Source organism: Micropterus salmoides, unplaced genomic scaffold, assembly GCF_014851395.1.
Source record: "Micropterus salmoides isolate LMB-PRFRI ecotype aquatic unplaced genomic scaffold, ASM1485139v1 Ms_hic_scaffold_7, whole genome shotgun sequence".
In the NCBI taxonomy this organism is placed as follows: Eukaryota; Metazoa; Chordata; class Actinopteri; order Centrarchiformes; family Centrarchidae; genus Micropterus; species Micropterus salmoides.
In genome coordinates, this window is record NW_024044459.1 from 6,644,844 (window position 1) to 6,661,570 (window position 16,727).

General features: G+C 41.0%; 1 protein-coding gene across 1 annotated transcript in view; it reads left to right on the top strand.

Annotated features, from left to right (window-relative positions):
- The window catches only part of si:dkey-91m11.5 (PH_BCR_vertebrate and RhoGAP_Bcr domain-containing protein), a 32,245-nt gene extending 15,847 nt beyond the window's left edge, over positions 1 to 16,398 (top strand). The window contains exons 3-23 of the mRNA XM_038704588.1: positions 1,573 to 1,677; positions 2,502 to 2,687; positions 3,775 to 3,882; positions 4,099 to 4,159; positions 4,265 to 4,317; positions 4,414 to 4,554; positions 7,957 to 8,078; positions 8,208 to 8,373; positions 8,620 to 8,739; positions 8,940 to 9,015; positions 9,118 to 9,222; positions 9,331 to 9,405; positions 9,908 to 10,005; positions 10,236 to 10,367; positions 13,272 to 13,331; positions 14,083 to 14,192; positions 14,733 to 14,872; positions 15,073 to 15,207; positions 15,295 to 15,400; positions 16,067 to 16,226; positions 16,309 to 16,398. Coding sequence (XP_038560516.1) covers positions 1,573 to 1,677; positions 2,502 to 2,687; positions 3,775 to 3,882; positions 4,099 to 4,159; positions 4,265 to 4,317; positions 4,414 to 4,554; positions 7,957 to 8,078; positions 8,208 to 8,373; positions 8,620 to 8,739; positions 8,940 to 9,015; positions 9,118 to 9,222; positions 9,331 to 9,405; positions 9,908 to 10,005; positions 10,236 to 10,367; positions 13,272 to 13,331; positions 14,083 to 14,192; positions 14,733 to 14,872; positions 15,073 to 15,207; positions 15,295 to 15,400; positions 16,067 to 16,226; positions 16,309 to 16,398 — 2,349 coding nt within the window. The remainder of the gene's footprint in view (positions 1 to 1,572; positions 1,678 to 2,501; positions 2,688 to 3,774; positions 3,883 to 4,098; positions 4,160 to 4,264; positions 4,318 to 4,413; positions 4,555 to 7,956; positions 8,079 to 8,207; positions 8,374 to 8,619; positions 8,740 to 8,939; positions 9,016 to 9,117; positions 9,223 to 9,330; positions 9,406 to 9,907; positions 10,006 to 10,235; positions 10,368 to 13,271; positions 13,332 to 14,082; positions 14,193 to 14,732; positions 14,873 to 15,072; positions 15,208 to 15,294; positions 15,401 to 16,066; positions 16,227 to 16,308) is intronic.
- The last annotated feature ends 329 nt before the right edge of the window (positions 16,399 to 16,727 follow it).

A 16,727-nucleotide genomic window follows, 5' to 3' on the forward strand; every position in this document is an offset into this window, starting at 1 on the left:
ATGATATTGCTTCTTGTTATTCCACTCCTGTGTGGTGGTGCTGCATGTGCATACAAGTGAAAAATATACAGGAGACACTCTCATATTCTGTTTTTTGTTGGTTTACACAGCTTCCCCTTCATGTATTGTGCTATTAAACAAACCACTAGATCTCCTGCAAAATCTGACCAGAGTCCAGCAATGTCACATGTCATGTACTGGCTGCCAGTTTTATCAGCAGTTGTTCAGATTATTTAGTAACTACACTATTCTTTCAAAATTAATTTTGTAATGCTAGTCCAAGTGTATCGATTTCACAAAAATAATATATCCCCTTCATTTAGTATATTTATATACTAATATTTGCTTCTATTTTAAAGAGGCTCACATGTGACTAGATGTTGAATCATCATCCTGGTCAAGCACATTAGGTGCAAAGCAGAGCAAATAATTAAAATGGAGTATTTAAAGGAGTAAACGGACACTCCGGTGATTTAGTATTACATTTCTGCAAAGTTTGGAAACTTGCGAGAGACAGATTGAAAAAAAGAATGGTCAAAGTCAAAGCCACAGAGAACTGATATTTTTACTTTTAGTTCCTAGGAAGGGGAAAGCTTCAAAAACACAGGATCCTACGTTTCCCATAATGCATCTTGATATCATCTGTCGCGAGATCCTGCCTGCATGATAAATGCCTACAGCTTTCCAACTCTCTGCCATTATTTTGTAACACAGGCTCTCTGTAACAACTTTGTAGCCTCTATCCCCAATCTGCAACACAAGACATCATCAGGGTTATTTTGTCAGTCTTTGGAAAGCTCCTCCGGCGCCACAGAAGGCATTTTACAACTGTTTTAACAGGCTGAGAAGCACTGTCTGTGTCGAGTAAACTGAACATCATGTGTAAAATCAGTGGAGTACCCTTTAGAAAACTACAGAAGAAGTGCCCTTCAGCCAGTCAGCTGAGGAATCCAGAAGCCAACAATGACATACACAGAGTTGACCATACAGCTCCCAGATGGGAGTGCTTTTCAGTATGAAGCAGGGCATTTCTGAAAAACACCATACATGCTTAGCAAACGCACTGTGGGCGAACAGATGTTAAAAAGAGAACCAGCTCCCCTCCCCCTCTGCTCTGTTCCTGTCCATGCTATGGTATTCCTATCCTGTGATGTTACACTTGGTGATCTTCAATGCTTAAATCATTCGTTGGGGGGGGGGGCTCTCTTAGCATACAGTAAAAAAAATCTAGCTAATATAATTGCAGAGCTTGAAACAGCACTTCTCAATGCTCCAATGAGTTTCTGACTGACATTTTAGTCTGCACCAGGATGAGTGATAATGACTGATGACCTGTTTGGAATAACAACTCCTGGACTAAAACACATTTGTCTTCCTTAAGATGCTAGGAGTCTCGGGTGCAGGCCTCTTGGAATGCAAAACTCCTACAGAGTTTAATCAAATCTGGTCTGTCCCTAATCCCACAACAACAGTATGTGCTGGCGGGGGCTAGCAGAGGTGTCTTGGTGGTTTATTAAATGTGAATGAATGTAATTCCTTCATTGTTTTCTCTCTCCACCATGTTTGTATCAGGTGGAGCTGGACCAGGAGAAGGGGCTGGAGATGAGAAAGTGGGTCCTTTCAGGAATCCTGGCCAGTGAGGAGACCTACCTTAGCCACCTGGAGGCCCTACTGATAGTATGTGTAACACACACAAAATAATTTCCTGAGTTGGGTGCAATTCTCTAGACAAAAAGCTATGATTAAAATTAGTTTACAAAAAAATGCTAGCTTCAGCTAGCATCTTATGTATTTTTCTGTTCTGTATGTACTTTTCTTAAAGGTTTTGTGTTGTATTTCCTTTTAAAGCAATACTTTAACTTCTGCAAGAAAAGATAACACATTTTTCCACTTACATATGAAAAGTTGAAATCCTAAGGAACACATCACACAATTTATTCCATTCGGAGGGTTTGCTACCTTAGCATTACTTTCGCTTAAATGACCAGTAGCTTATGGTGGCTAATGTTAGCTAACTTGAATCTTTTGAAATAAGAAATAACACAGTCTTCCTCTTGCAAATGAAAGCTTAATTCATAACTTAAGTGATAAAACACACGCTGACAGAGTCTGAAGGGGTAACTTATGTTAGCTAATGTTACTATATACTATATTTTAACATTCACCATTTTATTAATTTCTGCTTGTGATCACAGTGGCCGCTGCTCCTAGAGAGTTAAGCCTGGCTTTCACTTGTTACACGCACACACAAATATAATAAATATTACAAAATAATCTTCTTAAGGGGTGAGACCATTGTACTTGTTTTTAAGGAAGTTTAGCTTGTTTCAGCAGTGTCTTTTGCCCCTTGTTGTGTTTGTGGCAATAGAATTTAAACTGTGCTATTATTTCATCTCACTGGCACATGTTTTCTGTTGAAGATAAGCCTGAATTACTTATTGGTTATTTTTTCATACAGTACATTCAGTAACTGTTCATATGGACTGTGATCATTTATCCAGCCCATGAAGCCTCTGAGGGCCGCAGCCACAACTTCCCAACCGATGCTGAGCATCCAGCAAATAGAGACCATCTTCTTCAAAGTTCCAGAGCTTCATGAGATCCACAAGGACTTCTATGATGCTCTTCTGCCCCGAGTCCAGGACTGGGGCCACCAGCAGTGTGTGGGGGACCTCTTCCAGAAACTGGTATGGTGATGATATTTTTGTTGCTTCAGTAAGACAACCAAGGAAACAAAAATGTTCAAGACGAGTATGTGAAGTGTTTTGTTGACGTTATCTCTGCTGTCATGAATAAGTGTGTTAACACAAGTACACCAGGTAATCCATTAATGTTCCATGTGTTTAAATCACATTAACACAAATTTTATCAACCATACCTCAGGAAACTCTAGATTTTTTATGGTTAATATTTAAAGACATAATTTTAGAGGATAACATGTCATGACAATGTTTCAGAGCAACAAAAACCTGTTTCTCCACTAATGACATCTTGAACGCAGCAGAACGTCATCAGCCAATAGAATAAACAAGGAAATCTGAGAGCAGTGGAAGTATCTGATGAGCTTAACTGAGTGAAATATTGCGATCATTTTAACTTTGAACACATGTGTTTTTACAGTTTGGGTGTTAATTTATTACACATAGTTGTGTACAGTATGGCAATCCCTTCAGCTGATTTAAACCCTTCTTTGGATAAAAAGACCAAGCATTAAATAACATGAAACCTCACAGCATTAAATTGTATGTTGGTTTCTGATCAAACAGACCACCATTCGTCAAGTCAGTAACTTTCAGAAACTAATTATAGCACTCCTTAAATGTCATGCCTTGATCATTAATGATAGATAAAAGAGGGGAGACTTTCAGGGGAAAAGGTGGGAGGCTGTTTGTAATGCTCAGTGGATATTGCAGTGCACATGTGAGTAGACTGCCTGGAGTCATCTCCCGGCCAGATAAAAGGCTCACTTCACCACATTACAGGCAATAAAGGAGAACAAAACGCTATAGGAGGTCGCTGAATAAGAGCTACCTCAGTGTTTGCTGTTGGATGAAAAACACACACATACATACATGGATTTATATCTAGACATGTGAGAAAATACTGAGTTGTATCAGTTTCCCCTGTAATACTGTTATGCCAACTCAAGCCTGAGCATAGAATACGGTGACACTGCAAAGCACGCAGTGGAAATCACAGACAACATCGAGTAAGTAACATCTATCTTCTGTGTTACAGAGTAGATCTAATCTGTACTCTCCTTGTGCGCTGTAGGCCAGCCAGCTCGGAGTGTACCGGGCCTTTGTGGATAACTATAAGGTTGCTGTGGAGACGGCAGACAAGTGCTGCCAGGCAAATGCTCAGTTTGCAGAGATATCTGAGGTATGTAATCACGCTATGCACAGCAGGACAGGTTTTTGATGTTGTACAGCTGTCCCGGACAAGTGATGACAGGGCGGTTTTCAGCAGTCCTCACTGTGTGTAGAGCCACGCAGCTCTTTACAGTGGTGCTGATTGTTTTAATTGCGCTGTGGGGCAGTTGCGATTTAATGGGCGTATTTTTTCTCACTATTCCCTCCGGTGTTATCTTCCTGCCAGAATCTCAAGGTCAAAAGCACAAAGGACTGCAAAGACCAGTCGGCCAAAAATTCACTGGAAAGTGAGTACTGAGTGAAATGAATGGCCAGCCTCCACATTAATCAATATTGCTATAAGTAGTTGAGCTGTGACTCGGCCTGTTGAGCTGATTCTTCCTCCTCCACAGCTCTTCTCTACAAACCCGTGGACAGAGTGACTCGCAGCACACTCGTTCTGCATGTAAGTCATTCTGCATCTAACACAAATCCGTAGCAACGTCTTGTCTGCATAAAGAGAGTTTGGATGATTGAATTTGTCAATCGTTTCTTATTCTAGGACCTCCTGAAGCACACGCCCTCCAGCCACCCGGACTATCCGTTGTTACAGGACGCCCTGCGCATCTCTCAGAACTTCCTGTCCAGTATTAATGAAGAAATCACCCCACGTAGACAGTCCATGACCGTTAAGAAGGGAGAGGTCAGTGTGGAAAGCTGAGTCACTGCATCGGCTCAGGGTTATACTAATGACTTTGTGACTAAACACTTTTTTCAAACAAGTGTGCTCAGGCCCGCTGAAATCCAATTGCAAATAAAATGTGGTTTTGGTAGATAAATCAACAAGTGTCAGCTTCTTTAAGTGAGACAAAAACGTGACTGACTCTGGCTTTGCTGTTTATTCACCAAAATACATTCTGTCAATTCTGTTTTCCTGAATGAAGGCCAGGTTGTTGTTGTTATTGTTGTTAATATTCAGCAACGGTCTGGTTGGAAGAGAAATACAGATGAAGAATAGTTACAGCTTTTTCCCTTTGTGGAGCACATTTTCATTTTGCCAAGGACAAGTTCTGTGGTTTTTATGGTGTGGTGACACAGCGATGAGGCCTGGCACCCATTTTTGATGGTCTTCCATCTCTATAGCGTCTAGGAGCACTGAGGAGAATTGAGCTTGTTTTGTATGCAATATTAGTAGCACTAAAGTATCTTTCGAAATGACTGAAAACGCAAAACTTAACAAGAGCGGTGCTTTGAGCTAAATTGTAATATCACAATGAGAATGCTAACATGCTGATGTTAGCAGGTTTGATAATGATGAAGGAAAGCTGAGGCTGATGTGAACGCCACTGGTAAATACATAAATTTCACCTGATGATGGCATTAGATGCAAAGTAAAAGGATGACCAAAGTTATGACAGATGCTCCTGAGGAGAATGTATGTGAAAAATTGCATATCAATCCATCCAATAGTTGTTAGATATGTCAGTCTGAACCAAAGAGGTGGATCGACTGACAGCCTGACATTGTCATGCATGGGTAAAACCTAAAGGGAATCGGGCTACTGTGTTGCTAAAGTTCCTGATTGACAGAACACTTGATTATATGGACTTAACGTTTGTTAAATGAACATACTGTACAGTATTGTACAACACTTAACTTATTTGATTTTCTGACTTAAACAGCAGCATTGTGGAATTGAGGATTCTATGTGCCCCTGTACTTATCGTCATATCTTGACTGTTGACGGTAAAAAGCTCAGAGCACAAGGTGTCTGGAAGCTACAATAAACCCAGAGGGTGAGTCAGGTTGTTGCTGACTCATCTCAGCCTGTCTGCTTTAGTTGTGAAGGAAGTGAAGTGTAGAGGAAGCTCGTAACAAAGCAGTGCAAACACTGGAGGCAAGCGGTCTCTCTGTTGCAAACCAGGAAAACCTGTCAATTACCGCCGCGCTCACTCCCATCCTTCCCTGTCGCAGTGTCAACTCTGCTTCCCAGAAATGACCTGCAGCACTTCTAACCAGCCTTCTGCACTGGGTGTGTACTGACGTACCCGTGTTTCCTGACCCCTCGGCCCCCCCACACACCACACATCTCAGGGTTCTTATTCAGATGAACTGACTGAGAACTTCCTGTTTTTTCCTGGGAACAGGGTGGGATATTAAATCAAAGAAAGTTCTTGGGAACAGTCTTCTGTAAATTGTCTAGGAAGTCTGAAAAACCACAAGGAGATTGACAGATAAAAAGCCAGCACATGACAATCAGTTGAAAATACCAGTTGTTGTTGTTGTACACGATCAGCTCTCTACTAAATTTGCACCCAGTGTTGATGTTTTGCACCATGACTGCCTGTAATTACTATGACCATTTAAACCCATGAGTTTGGTTAGCTTCACCTCTTGTACATGCCTCACGGCTCAACGTCTCATTATAGTACATAAAAAAAACTGGAGCAGATTCCAGTGTCAGGAGGGTGTGAGCACTGTGCAGTTCCAGCTCTCTCGTTTTTCCATTGGATTATTGACTATTTGTGGTCACGTTTGTGTCACAAAACAATAAGCGGATGTCACCGTTTTTCGAAACCAGGACAATACTGAACTTGTTTGAGGACCTTGCCAAAACGCCTGCAACCAGCCAGCACTGGACTGGAGTATCCAGAGAACAGAATAGGAAAACCCTGCCACAGTAATTTCCTTGTTTTTGTTGAGCTGTGGTTGGTGTGGGATGGCAAAGTCTCACATGGGCAGTGTCACTGTAAACAGCCTCGGCCCAGAGGTCCAAAGGTAGAAAGGGAATTTAGATGCACGCTGCTGCAGGAAGAGCTCGTGCCATCACATCCACCAACCTCAGGCTGGTGGAGGATTAAAACAAGAAACATTACTAAGTCTTCACAATATGTACCATATACTAATTGTCAGACTATACTTTTTTAGCAGTTAGGATACAAAAATAACATACTTAAGAATTTTATACCAAGTGATACAATACCTGAGACATTGGTTGTCATTCAAACTTCAGTTTTCATATGTCAGTGTAATTTAAACTTTAAACTCAAACATGTTTTCTTAAAATTAATATACAAATTATTTGTTTTCAAATTCCTTTGTGCATTGCATTGAGAATAGTGTCCATCAACAGCTGCATTCGAGTATACTGAACTTTTCCAGTGTGAACACGCTACATACTCGCAACTTACTTAGAATCAGTATGCGGTATGGCACTGGGAAACAGCAGTCTAGCCTTTCTATTACACTGTACTTAGAGATGGCAGTGCTTTGATCAAAATGCTAATGTCAGGATGCTAACATGTTCACATGATAACATGCTGATGTTAAGCAGGTATAATGCTCACCATTATTTGAGAAAAGTTGCTAAACATACTGTGCAAATTGATCGATAACACAAAAATCTACAGCCAAGCTAGCGGCTCTGTTAGGTTGTACTTGGTGCACAATGGTGATCTGAACTAAATGCTTTGGTGAGGATGCTAACATGCTCACATTGACAATGTTAACCATCTTAGCGTAGCACAATATACAGTGATGGCAATGACATTAGTTTTGCAAGTAACTGGTCATAAACCAAAGTCTTGGACAAATTAAGATGTTGACCTGATGATGGTGCAAGATGAAAAGTCATGGGATCACCAAAGCTCATCGTGAGGGACCAAATCGTTATGCCTCTACAGTTCAGAGATCATCAGTGCATCATTATATCTGCTGGTGGGTGAAAAAACATACTGCATACACTTACTGCCTTGGTTTGGTCACATCACAAATGATTTATTGTTATGTTATTTTGTTGACTTCTGCTATGAGGTTGGGTAGCATTCATCCAACTGCAACACCGCAGGCTGTACTATAAGTACAAGCATTGTTTGTGAACCCCAAATTAAACCATTTCAAGCTGAGTGTCTGTGTAAACCATAAAATTGATATTATCATCAGTTCTTAGTATAGCAGTTATTTGCTGTTGGTGTACCAACAGCACCTTAATTCTCACTCAAATTTAGAAGAAAATAAATAAAATAAGATTATTGAGGGTGCATTTAAGACAAATGAGTTATATTCTGTGTGTGTAATGATGTGATTTCTTGTTTCCCGTTGGCAGAACCGCCAGCTGCTGAGGGATCGCTTCATGGTGGAGCTGGTTGAAGGTTCCAGGAAACTTCGTCACGTCTTCCTCTTCACCGACCTGCTGCTCTGCACCAAGCTGAAGAAACAGGCTGCAGGGTGAGTTTGAGTGGGCGTCCAGTCCGAGGTTAGAGATGCAGGCTGTGACCCGGAAGATCCACAGTGAGATAAAGGTTATAATTGGGAAGTTTTAAACAATCATTATACACACAACTTGTCCTCCAACAGGAAAGGGCAACAGTATGACTGTAAGTGGTACATCCCACTGGCTGACCTGACCTTCCAGACCATCGAGGACTGTGAGTCCACCCCCATCCCTCTGGTCCAGGATGAGGAGATTGATGCCATGAAGATCAAAATCTCCCAGATCAAGAACGAGATCCAAAGAGAGAAGGTTAGGGTACACAGATTGTAAACGCACACCTCGCCAACACAGAATACAAGGAAAACCGTTCAACATACAGGTTATGATTTATTACTTTTATTAGTGAGGAAGGAACTGCCCTGTAGAAACAACAGAATAATGACAGCGAAGCCTGAAGACTAAAATGGGGAATTTACAGATTAGCACATGTGATTACAACAAATGTCTAGACATCATGTCCTGAATTATATTAACCCTGGTACTGATGATCTGTAGAGAACCACCAAAGGACCCAAGGTGATTGAGCGACTGAGGAAGAAGTTATCAGAACAAGAGTCTCTGCTGCTTCTCATGTCACCCAACATGGCGTTCAGAGTGGCCAACAGAAACGGCAAGGTGAGTCAGGGGATATTTAAACCTGCAAAAAAAGTCCACTGTGCTCAGGTAGATAGATGAAAGAAATCCTTTTGGAATATCTTGAACCATCAGTAAACACTTTGTAATTTACTTTCTGCTGCCCCCTGCTGTTGACAAGTGTGACATTACACCATGAGGGTGCGGAAAAATACAGTATATTTTCCCTTTATTTCTTCCAGGGCTTCACATTTCTCATCTCTTCGGACTATGAGCGTGCCGAGTGGAGAGAGATCATTCGCGAGCAGCAGAAGAAGTGTGAGTTTTCTTGGCACCTTCTGTTAAGATACTCAGTATTATCATAACCATTGTAATGGCATATTTGTGTGACTTGCATTTACCATTAACTGTGTCCTGCAGGTTTTAAAAGCTTCTCTCTGACCTCTCTGGAGCTGCAGATGCTCACTAACTCGTGCGTGAAACTCCAGACTGTTCACACGATCCCAATGACCATGAATAAGGAAGGTAAGGTTCAATTTGTGTTGTACTTTTTAGGATTTAATATGCATTTTAATATACCGGCAGTTTTGTATTTTACCTTAACCCTCATAATCTGAACGCTACCCTCCACAGATGATGAATCTCCTGGTTTGTACGGCTTCCTAAATGTCATTGTCCACTCTGCATCAGGGCTGAAACAGAGCTTAAGTAAGTGGCTTTTTCTGCTGTTTTTCATTATAAATCATCTCAGTGATAATTCTAGATGTCACATCATCCTGTTTCAGTCCAGGCTCATCTGTTGTACATGCCCGCTCTCTCTCTGTCTGTGCTGCGGCTGTCAGCTGGGAGGGCAGCTGCAGGGCAACAAGGGGGATTAGCCAGGAACACTGTGTACAAACCACCTCAAATATGTCTTCCTCAAATCACTGCCTGCTCAAACTCATACTTTGTGCTCTTTGTCACTAAAGGTAGTCAGGCAATAGTAATCATCAGTGGCATGCTTCACCCAGTGGGGAGTCCACTTCTCCTTGCTATTTCTTAAGTTACTGAGTCAGGAACATTTGAAGAGAGAGAGTTGTGGTCGAGCCAGCATGTGGTTGCAGCAACAAAGGCCTCATGCATTACATCATGCGGACATGTCTCAACCAGAAGAATCTTTAGTTTTTAGTTTTATTTTGATTCAACAATTAAAACTGCTTCTGCCCACTAGACCTATACTGCTCTCTGGAGGTGGATTCCTTCGGCTACTTTGTCAACAAAGCCAAAACACGTGTGTACAGAGACTCTACAGAGCCCAGCTGGAACGAGGTGAGAGTGCAAATCACAGTGGAGAAAGCGACTGAGTGAGATCCTATCCACTGCTGTGTATCTTTAAAAACAGGCAATAGAGCTCTGTGTGTCCCCTAAACGTAACTGTATGAAATTAAAGCATATCAGTTTTGAAAAGGTCCATGGATGTTCACTGGATAAAAGTGAAGTACATTGTTGTGCATCGGCCCGAAGCCAACAGTAACACGCCTTTGCTGTTTCTACTCAAGGAGTTTGAGATTGAACTGGAGGGCTCTCAGACTCTGAGGCTGCTGTGCTATGAGAAGTGCTACAACAAAAGCAAGCAGAGCAAAGAGGACGGAGAGATCACAGACAAGATCATGGCCAAAGGACAAATAAAGGTATGGCCAAAAAGGACAACCCTGGATCAAATGCTTCCAAATGCCTCAACAAATAATTGTTTGTGTTTTAGGGAAACACCTGGGTTACGGGTTAACACACCTGGATTATTGTGACTGTGTCAGTTTTCCAATTTAAGTCTGAAAAATACTAGATTTTTAAGATCCCAACAAATATCAATATTTGAGAGTTTAAAAAAATGCTATAACAATATAAACTTTTTACATAAACTTTTTGGTAAATATTATTTGAAGTTGGTTATTAAAAATTACGATCAAGATACTGTATTACTGAGTGGGACATTTTACACTTGGCAAAATGCTAATACTGTTTCTGAACTACCTAAAACAACAAGAGATTGCAGTACACTATGGTGTATGTGTGGCATTATATATCTTATATCTGTTCTAGATTCTGGCTGTAACGTTATAATTAATAATAAGTGTACTTTCCAAAATGGCAAACTATTCTTTTACTGCTAATCACAGAACAGTAAAACATGTTGCCTTTTAAACACAATATTATGAAATATTTGCCAATTCTTTTGTGAACATTGGACATCTTATACATCATACTGTATCCTATATGGCACCAAAGCTGAAAGAGCTTAAAAAGATAAAAACTAAAAAATAGCTAGAAATCAATATAGACTCTGCATGACCCCAAATGTATACAGTTCCACAGGAAAGAACAAATAATCCTTGTGGATGTGGAGTCTTGCTCCCTCTATTGATTTCAGTAAATCCACAGTGGTGGCTTATTTGAACTGTTGACCAGAGGACCTTCTTTTGCTAATCCTACCCTTTGGGGCCCTTTGCTGTCACTTCAGGGCCTGATATGGTGTTGTGACACAGGGCGGATTAAATTTTGGGTTGACCAAATGTAGCCGTTGGCAGTACTCCAGACTATGACAGAGGAGAGAGAGACAGCGAGCTCTTTGATCAGCCAGTGAAGGGATTTCCCTGATGGACACGTGGGTCAAAACACTCTGGAGTCTTAGAGGAAAGGAGCATGTGCATGCCTGTATCCTGAGTCAGATACTTGCCGTGTTGTTCAGAAGCCTGGTTGTAGGTCATCTGTCAGGTCACTTTAATGACCTGTGGTGTCAGGTTGGCCTTTCTGCTTGCTTTGTTGATGGCTACATCAGTGGAATGGAAACTGTCTGAGTGGGCTTATGGTCTAAGGAATGATAATGACACAATTTGAATGAACTGAATAGAAGTTATTTCAATTTTGAGGGCAGATAATATTTGAAAAAGATAACTTTGTGCACAGCATGTACTGCAGGGCTACAGGTGCTGACAGCTGCGAAATGAACATCAAACAGTAAAAAATGAAAAAGCAAAATATTTGAGTTACAATGTGATTTGAAAATGATTAATATACTCAAGAAAACTCCAGCCTTCAATAAATAGTACTAAATAACCTGTATTACCATTTCATACACATGGGAATTAGAGTGTGTTAGCTGAGGCGGGCCCTTAAGACCTGCTCTGTGGGAAAAGAAAAGATGACTTTAATAGAGAGAAGAGCCTCTGGGAAAGGTAACGGTTCACATAAGGCTTATATCATGGATTTTAAGCATTGTTTAGATATGGGGAAGACATGTCTGATGTTAAAGGTCACTAGCACTAATCAGTTATTGGCCCGAGAGGATTCTGTTTAGGCTACCTGAGATGCTAGATTACCAGCCAGCACTACTTACAGCGGCAGGCGTGAGCACGTTGGTGAATAATGAGGGTAGGAGGGGATTCTCAGGAGTTAATCCCCCAAATCCATCTGGGAAGTACAACACAGAGGCAAGCGTGGTTGGCAGGCCGCGTTGCTTTGTTCCTTTTCTGACTCCCACTGGAATGAAAGGATTTGGAGTCTAACAATGCCGAGACGTGAAGAAGAAAGTTTTGTGAAGACTCAGCCGCATCAGTGAAGATCATCAAGATGCTTTAAGGCGACGAAGGACCTGCTGCTCTCGTTAGTGCCGTGGTTAAGAAAATACCATGGAACAGCGCTGGTTTCTTTGTTTGTTTGTCATTAGTCAGTGGAAGTAAGATTTAAGAGTTGAGAAAGGCTCATTCCAGAAAGAATGAGTGAGAGTACTCCTAATGAGGAGGAGAGTGTGGATCAGGTCAGCAGCAGCCTAGAAGAAGAGGGAGATACGGCTCTAAGAAAAGCCCCGCGCACAGGGGCCCGTCTGTGGGACAGAGTCTGCAGCAGTCTGCTCAGACCAAAGGTAATGGAAAAAGAGCTGTGGACAGACCAACATGGGTTTTGTTGTAAAGGAAGCCTTGAGAATTACTACATTTAAGTAATTACATTTAACTTGTTTTTGCTTTCTCTTATTTTCTACTGATGGTTAAAGCCCTGTTTGAGTTGCGCACTGTGTTGTATTTTTGCTGGGATGTTTCTTTCATATGCCGGCATTGTACTGCCTGTTATCGTTTTTCATCCTTTTGTATTATGTATTATGTAAAAGAAAATGTATTTTCACTGAACAAAGGATTATTTGAATGAGATTTGATGGTTTCTTGGGTGAAAGAATCTCAGCCATGTTGGACAGGCACAGTGCTGATCACGTTACTTATGCCTGACCACTTGCAGTGTGGTATTAGTCAGATGACTGAAATAGATCAGTGACACCAGTTAACGCTACCTGGCCATATGGACTTTATGTTTATGTGAGGCAATTCAAGTAATTGAGCAGGTAATATTTACCTACACAGAAACGTAACTCTCACTGCAGTTCACAAAAAATTATTTTATTAATATTATTATTTTAATATATTTTATACGTCATTTGAAGCTGATATGGGCAAACTGTTTTCCTGGTTTTTAATTCTGAGGAGAATCTGAATTCATTAAAAATTATGTGACTCTGGAAATGAAAAGTGGTCTTTTTGTTTTTTCAGCTGGATCCCCAGACATTGCAAAATAAAGACTGGCAGAGGACAGTCATCACCATGAACGGGGTAAGTGTTTTCACCAACCCAGTAAAAAGTGGCAAAATTAACAATGATGCTGAAGTTGGCTGCTTCTGGTTATGAGGGGTTCAGCTTCCAATTTGAGGGTTAAGGGGAAAGTTGATGGACAGAGGTGAGGTTATTTAGCAGCTGGGTCTCTCTTTCTGCACAACTTGTAGTTGTTAAAAAGTATTAGATATAATATTAAAAGCTTCAAGATGCTTATGTTTGTTTTTTTAAAACATTTTTTGTATTCAGTCCACATTAGTCCAGGTCTAACCACACTTGGAGAGAAGTCGTGTTTTTAACAGTGTCTGGAGTCAATGTTTTAATTGAGTCCAGATTTGACCATTCTAAGTTGTCTTTTAGCTAGACCACATTTGGCATATTAAATAAAGGTTTCAAAAATCTTAAAGCAGCCTTGAGGTTTTGAATATGGTATCTGTGAACCAGAAGCCAACTTTAGCGTCATTGATAAAAGTGATTCATGTAATACAAGTTATAAAGGATTACTGCTATCCAACAGTAATTCCATTCAATTCAACTAAATTTAATACACACATTTTATTGGTCCGGTACGACCAGTAGCTTAGCATCACGACGAGTCAGTTTGCTGACTCGTCTGTACTTGTGCTAGTGTTACAGTTCGCTCTAGCATGTATCATTACCCTCTTATTGTCGCTTGTAGCCACATTGTCTGCTTTTTAGCAAATATTAACAAGCCTAGCTGACATGAAGTGGTTTTCTTTACTTGTTTCAGATTGAGGTGAAGCTTTCGATGAAGTTCACCAGCAGAGAGTTCAGTCTGAAGCGAATGCCTTCACGGAAACAGTCCGGCGTCTTTGGAGTGAAGATCAACGTAGTGACAAAGTGAGCTGATGATCTGTGTGTGTGGCATGCCAATATGCCCATTTTTTATATTTGATGTAACTCAATGAGTCACCATGTACAACGTGCCCCTTTTTTACAAAGTGTAATTTGTTGATCATGCAGCGTTGTGAGAGAAATGACTGGGGTGGGTGTCTAGCTCTGCCCCGATCAGGACCCTGAAACTGAACTAACTAAATGTAATTCAGCTATCCTTCATTTTATCATTTATACTTCTCCTACTGTGACATGTCAAAATGTCTGGCTTATTGACCAGCGGCCCTAACCAAATCAATACTAGAGCACAATGTGTGAAGTCAAGACAATATTAGCATCTTCTATTAGCCTTCTACAAGCATTTTACAGGAAAACCTAGTCTACTGGCAGCAAACAATAAGGAGATGCTTTGAAAAACACTAGTACTAACAAATACCCCAGTGGTGGCATACACGGGCTACACTGGTTTCATCCATGGTCACTTGTGTTTATAGCATTTATACGTGTTGATTTGTAAGTAGCTCTTCTGAAACTTTCTGTCACTAGGCGAGAGCGCTCCAAGGTTCCCCTCATTGTGAGACAGTGTGTGGAGGAGATAGAGCGACGGGGAATGGAGGAGGTGGGAATCTACAGAGTGTCTGGCGTCGCAACTGACATCCAGGCGCTGAAGGCCGCCTTTGATTCAAGTGAGTTCAGTTTGAATTTGACTTCTTATCAAAATTGATTTGACAAACGTGGCAAAGATAGGAAATAAGAGATACTTGTAGGAAACCTCTCGCAGAGCTCTGCAGGACTGACTCATACTCTGCTCAGATGTGTTTCTCAAAGCCCAGTAGGCAGCTCGTATTATTTGGTATTTAGTGACTGTTGTATCATTTGCCACCAGACAACAAGGACGTGTCTGTAATGATGAGGGAGATGGACGTAAACGCCATCGCAGGAACACTGAAGCTGTATTTCCGCGAGCTGCCGGAGCCTCTTTTCACTGACGAGTTGTACCCCAACTTTGCTGGAGGCATCGGTCAGTCCCCACTTTTTTTCTTCTTTTTTCTTAAACTCAGTGGTGATTTGTGACAGTGGCACATTCACATGTGCTTTTGCCTTGCAGCTCTCTCTGACAGTGTGGCCAAGGAGAGCTGCATGCTCAACCTGTTGCTGTCTCTACCAGAGCCCAATCTGGTGACTTTCCTCTTCTTGCTCGACCACCTTAAACGGTAAAAGACCTCACAACGAACACATTATTCAAGCGACTGTGGATCCGTGTTATTAATTTTTGCCATCCTTTTAGAGTGCGATGATAGGTGAGACAAGTGTGTTATAGTAGATGTAGCTGGCTGTTCAGCGGTGATTGAAAACTACCAAATATGTGCTGTTCGGGATCTTATAAGTATATAGGTTGAATGTTATTAGTTGTTAAACTAGTTGTAAAGGGTAGCTGCTAAACAATAGACATTTGTGGTTCTAATAGTACTATTTGAAAATCTTACAAAAACAGATACATGCCAGCAAGTGTGAAATAACTAATTCTTTCTGTCATAGATGAAAAGCAATACATCTCACACTTGCTCAATTTAATACACACAGGAGCTTTGATGCTAAAAACTGACTTGGTCTGGTATGACCAAAAGATTCAACTTCAGAGTTTAATGACTCTTCTCTTCTGTTACACAATGTTTTAGCATTTAGCATTACACCCATCATTGTCACTTGTAGCTATAGTGGTCACTGTTGAGCTAAAGTTACACAAGCTATCTTAAAAGCTTGTATGCTGTCATTTACATAAAGTAACAAAGTTCCTTTACTTGTTGGGTAAAGGAATTTATAAAGATGTACTGTTTGGCTTGGGATTTTGTGAGCATCTATAGTTTTTTTTCTTACAGGGTGACTGAAAATGAGAGCATCAACAAGATGTCTTTGCACAATCTGGCCACGGTTTTTGGCCCCACTTTGCTTCGGCCCTCTGAAAAAGACAGCAAAATCTCAAACAGCTCGCAGCCAATCTCCATGAACGACAGCTGGTCTCTAGAAGTTATGGCTCAGGTAAAACCTGTGTCAGGATATTGACTAGAGAGATATTTGGACTACTTGGTGTGGGTCTGATCACCTTGTTCTGTGTCCGTAGGTGCAAGTCCTTCTCTACTTCCTTCAGCTGGAGAGCATTCCAACACCTGACAGCAAACGCCAAAGCCTTCTCTTCTCCACTGAAGTATAACGTGAACATCGTACAGTGTCCGTAAATGTTCTGTTCAGAGGCAGACTGTCAGCTGCCTAATGGGGCGGATGCTGTTGAGCGGCCATGGCTGGTTTACTCTGAGGATGCTTGATTTAGCCACCAGGTGGAACCGTTAACACATTGTAAACTGGAAACAGCCATCATGACCAAAGCCATTTCTGTTGGAGGTGTCATGAGCATATGAGTTCTGTTTACTTACAAGCTTACCTGCTGTGTCAGTAAAAGACAACCCTATATGATGTACGGACAAAATATATCATTCCTTTTTTAATTTAATTGTCAAGAAGTATTATTTACTGTACTTTCAT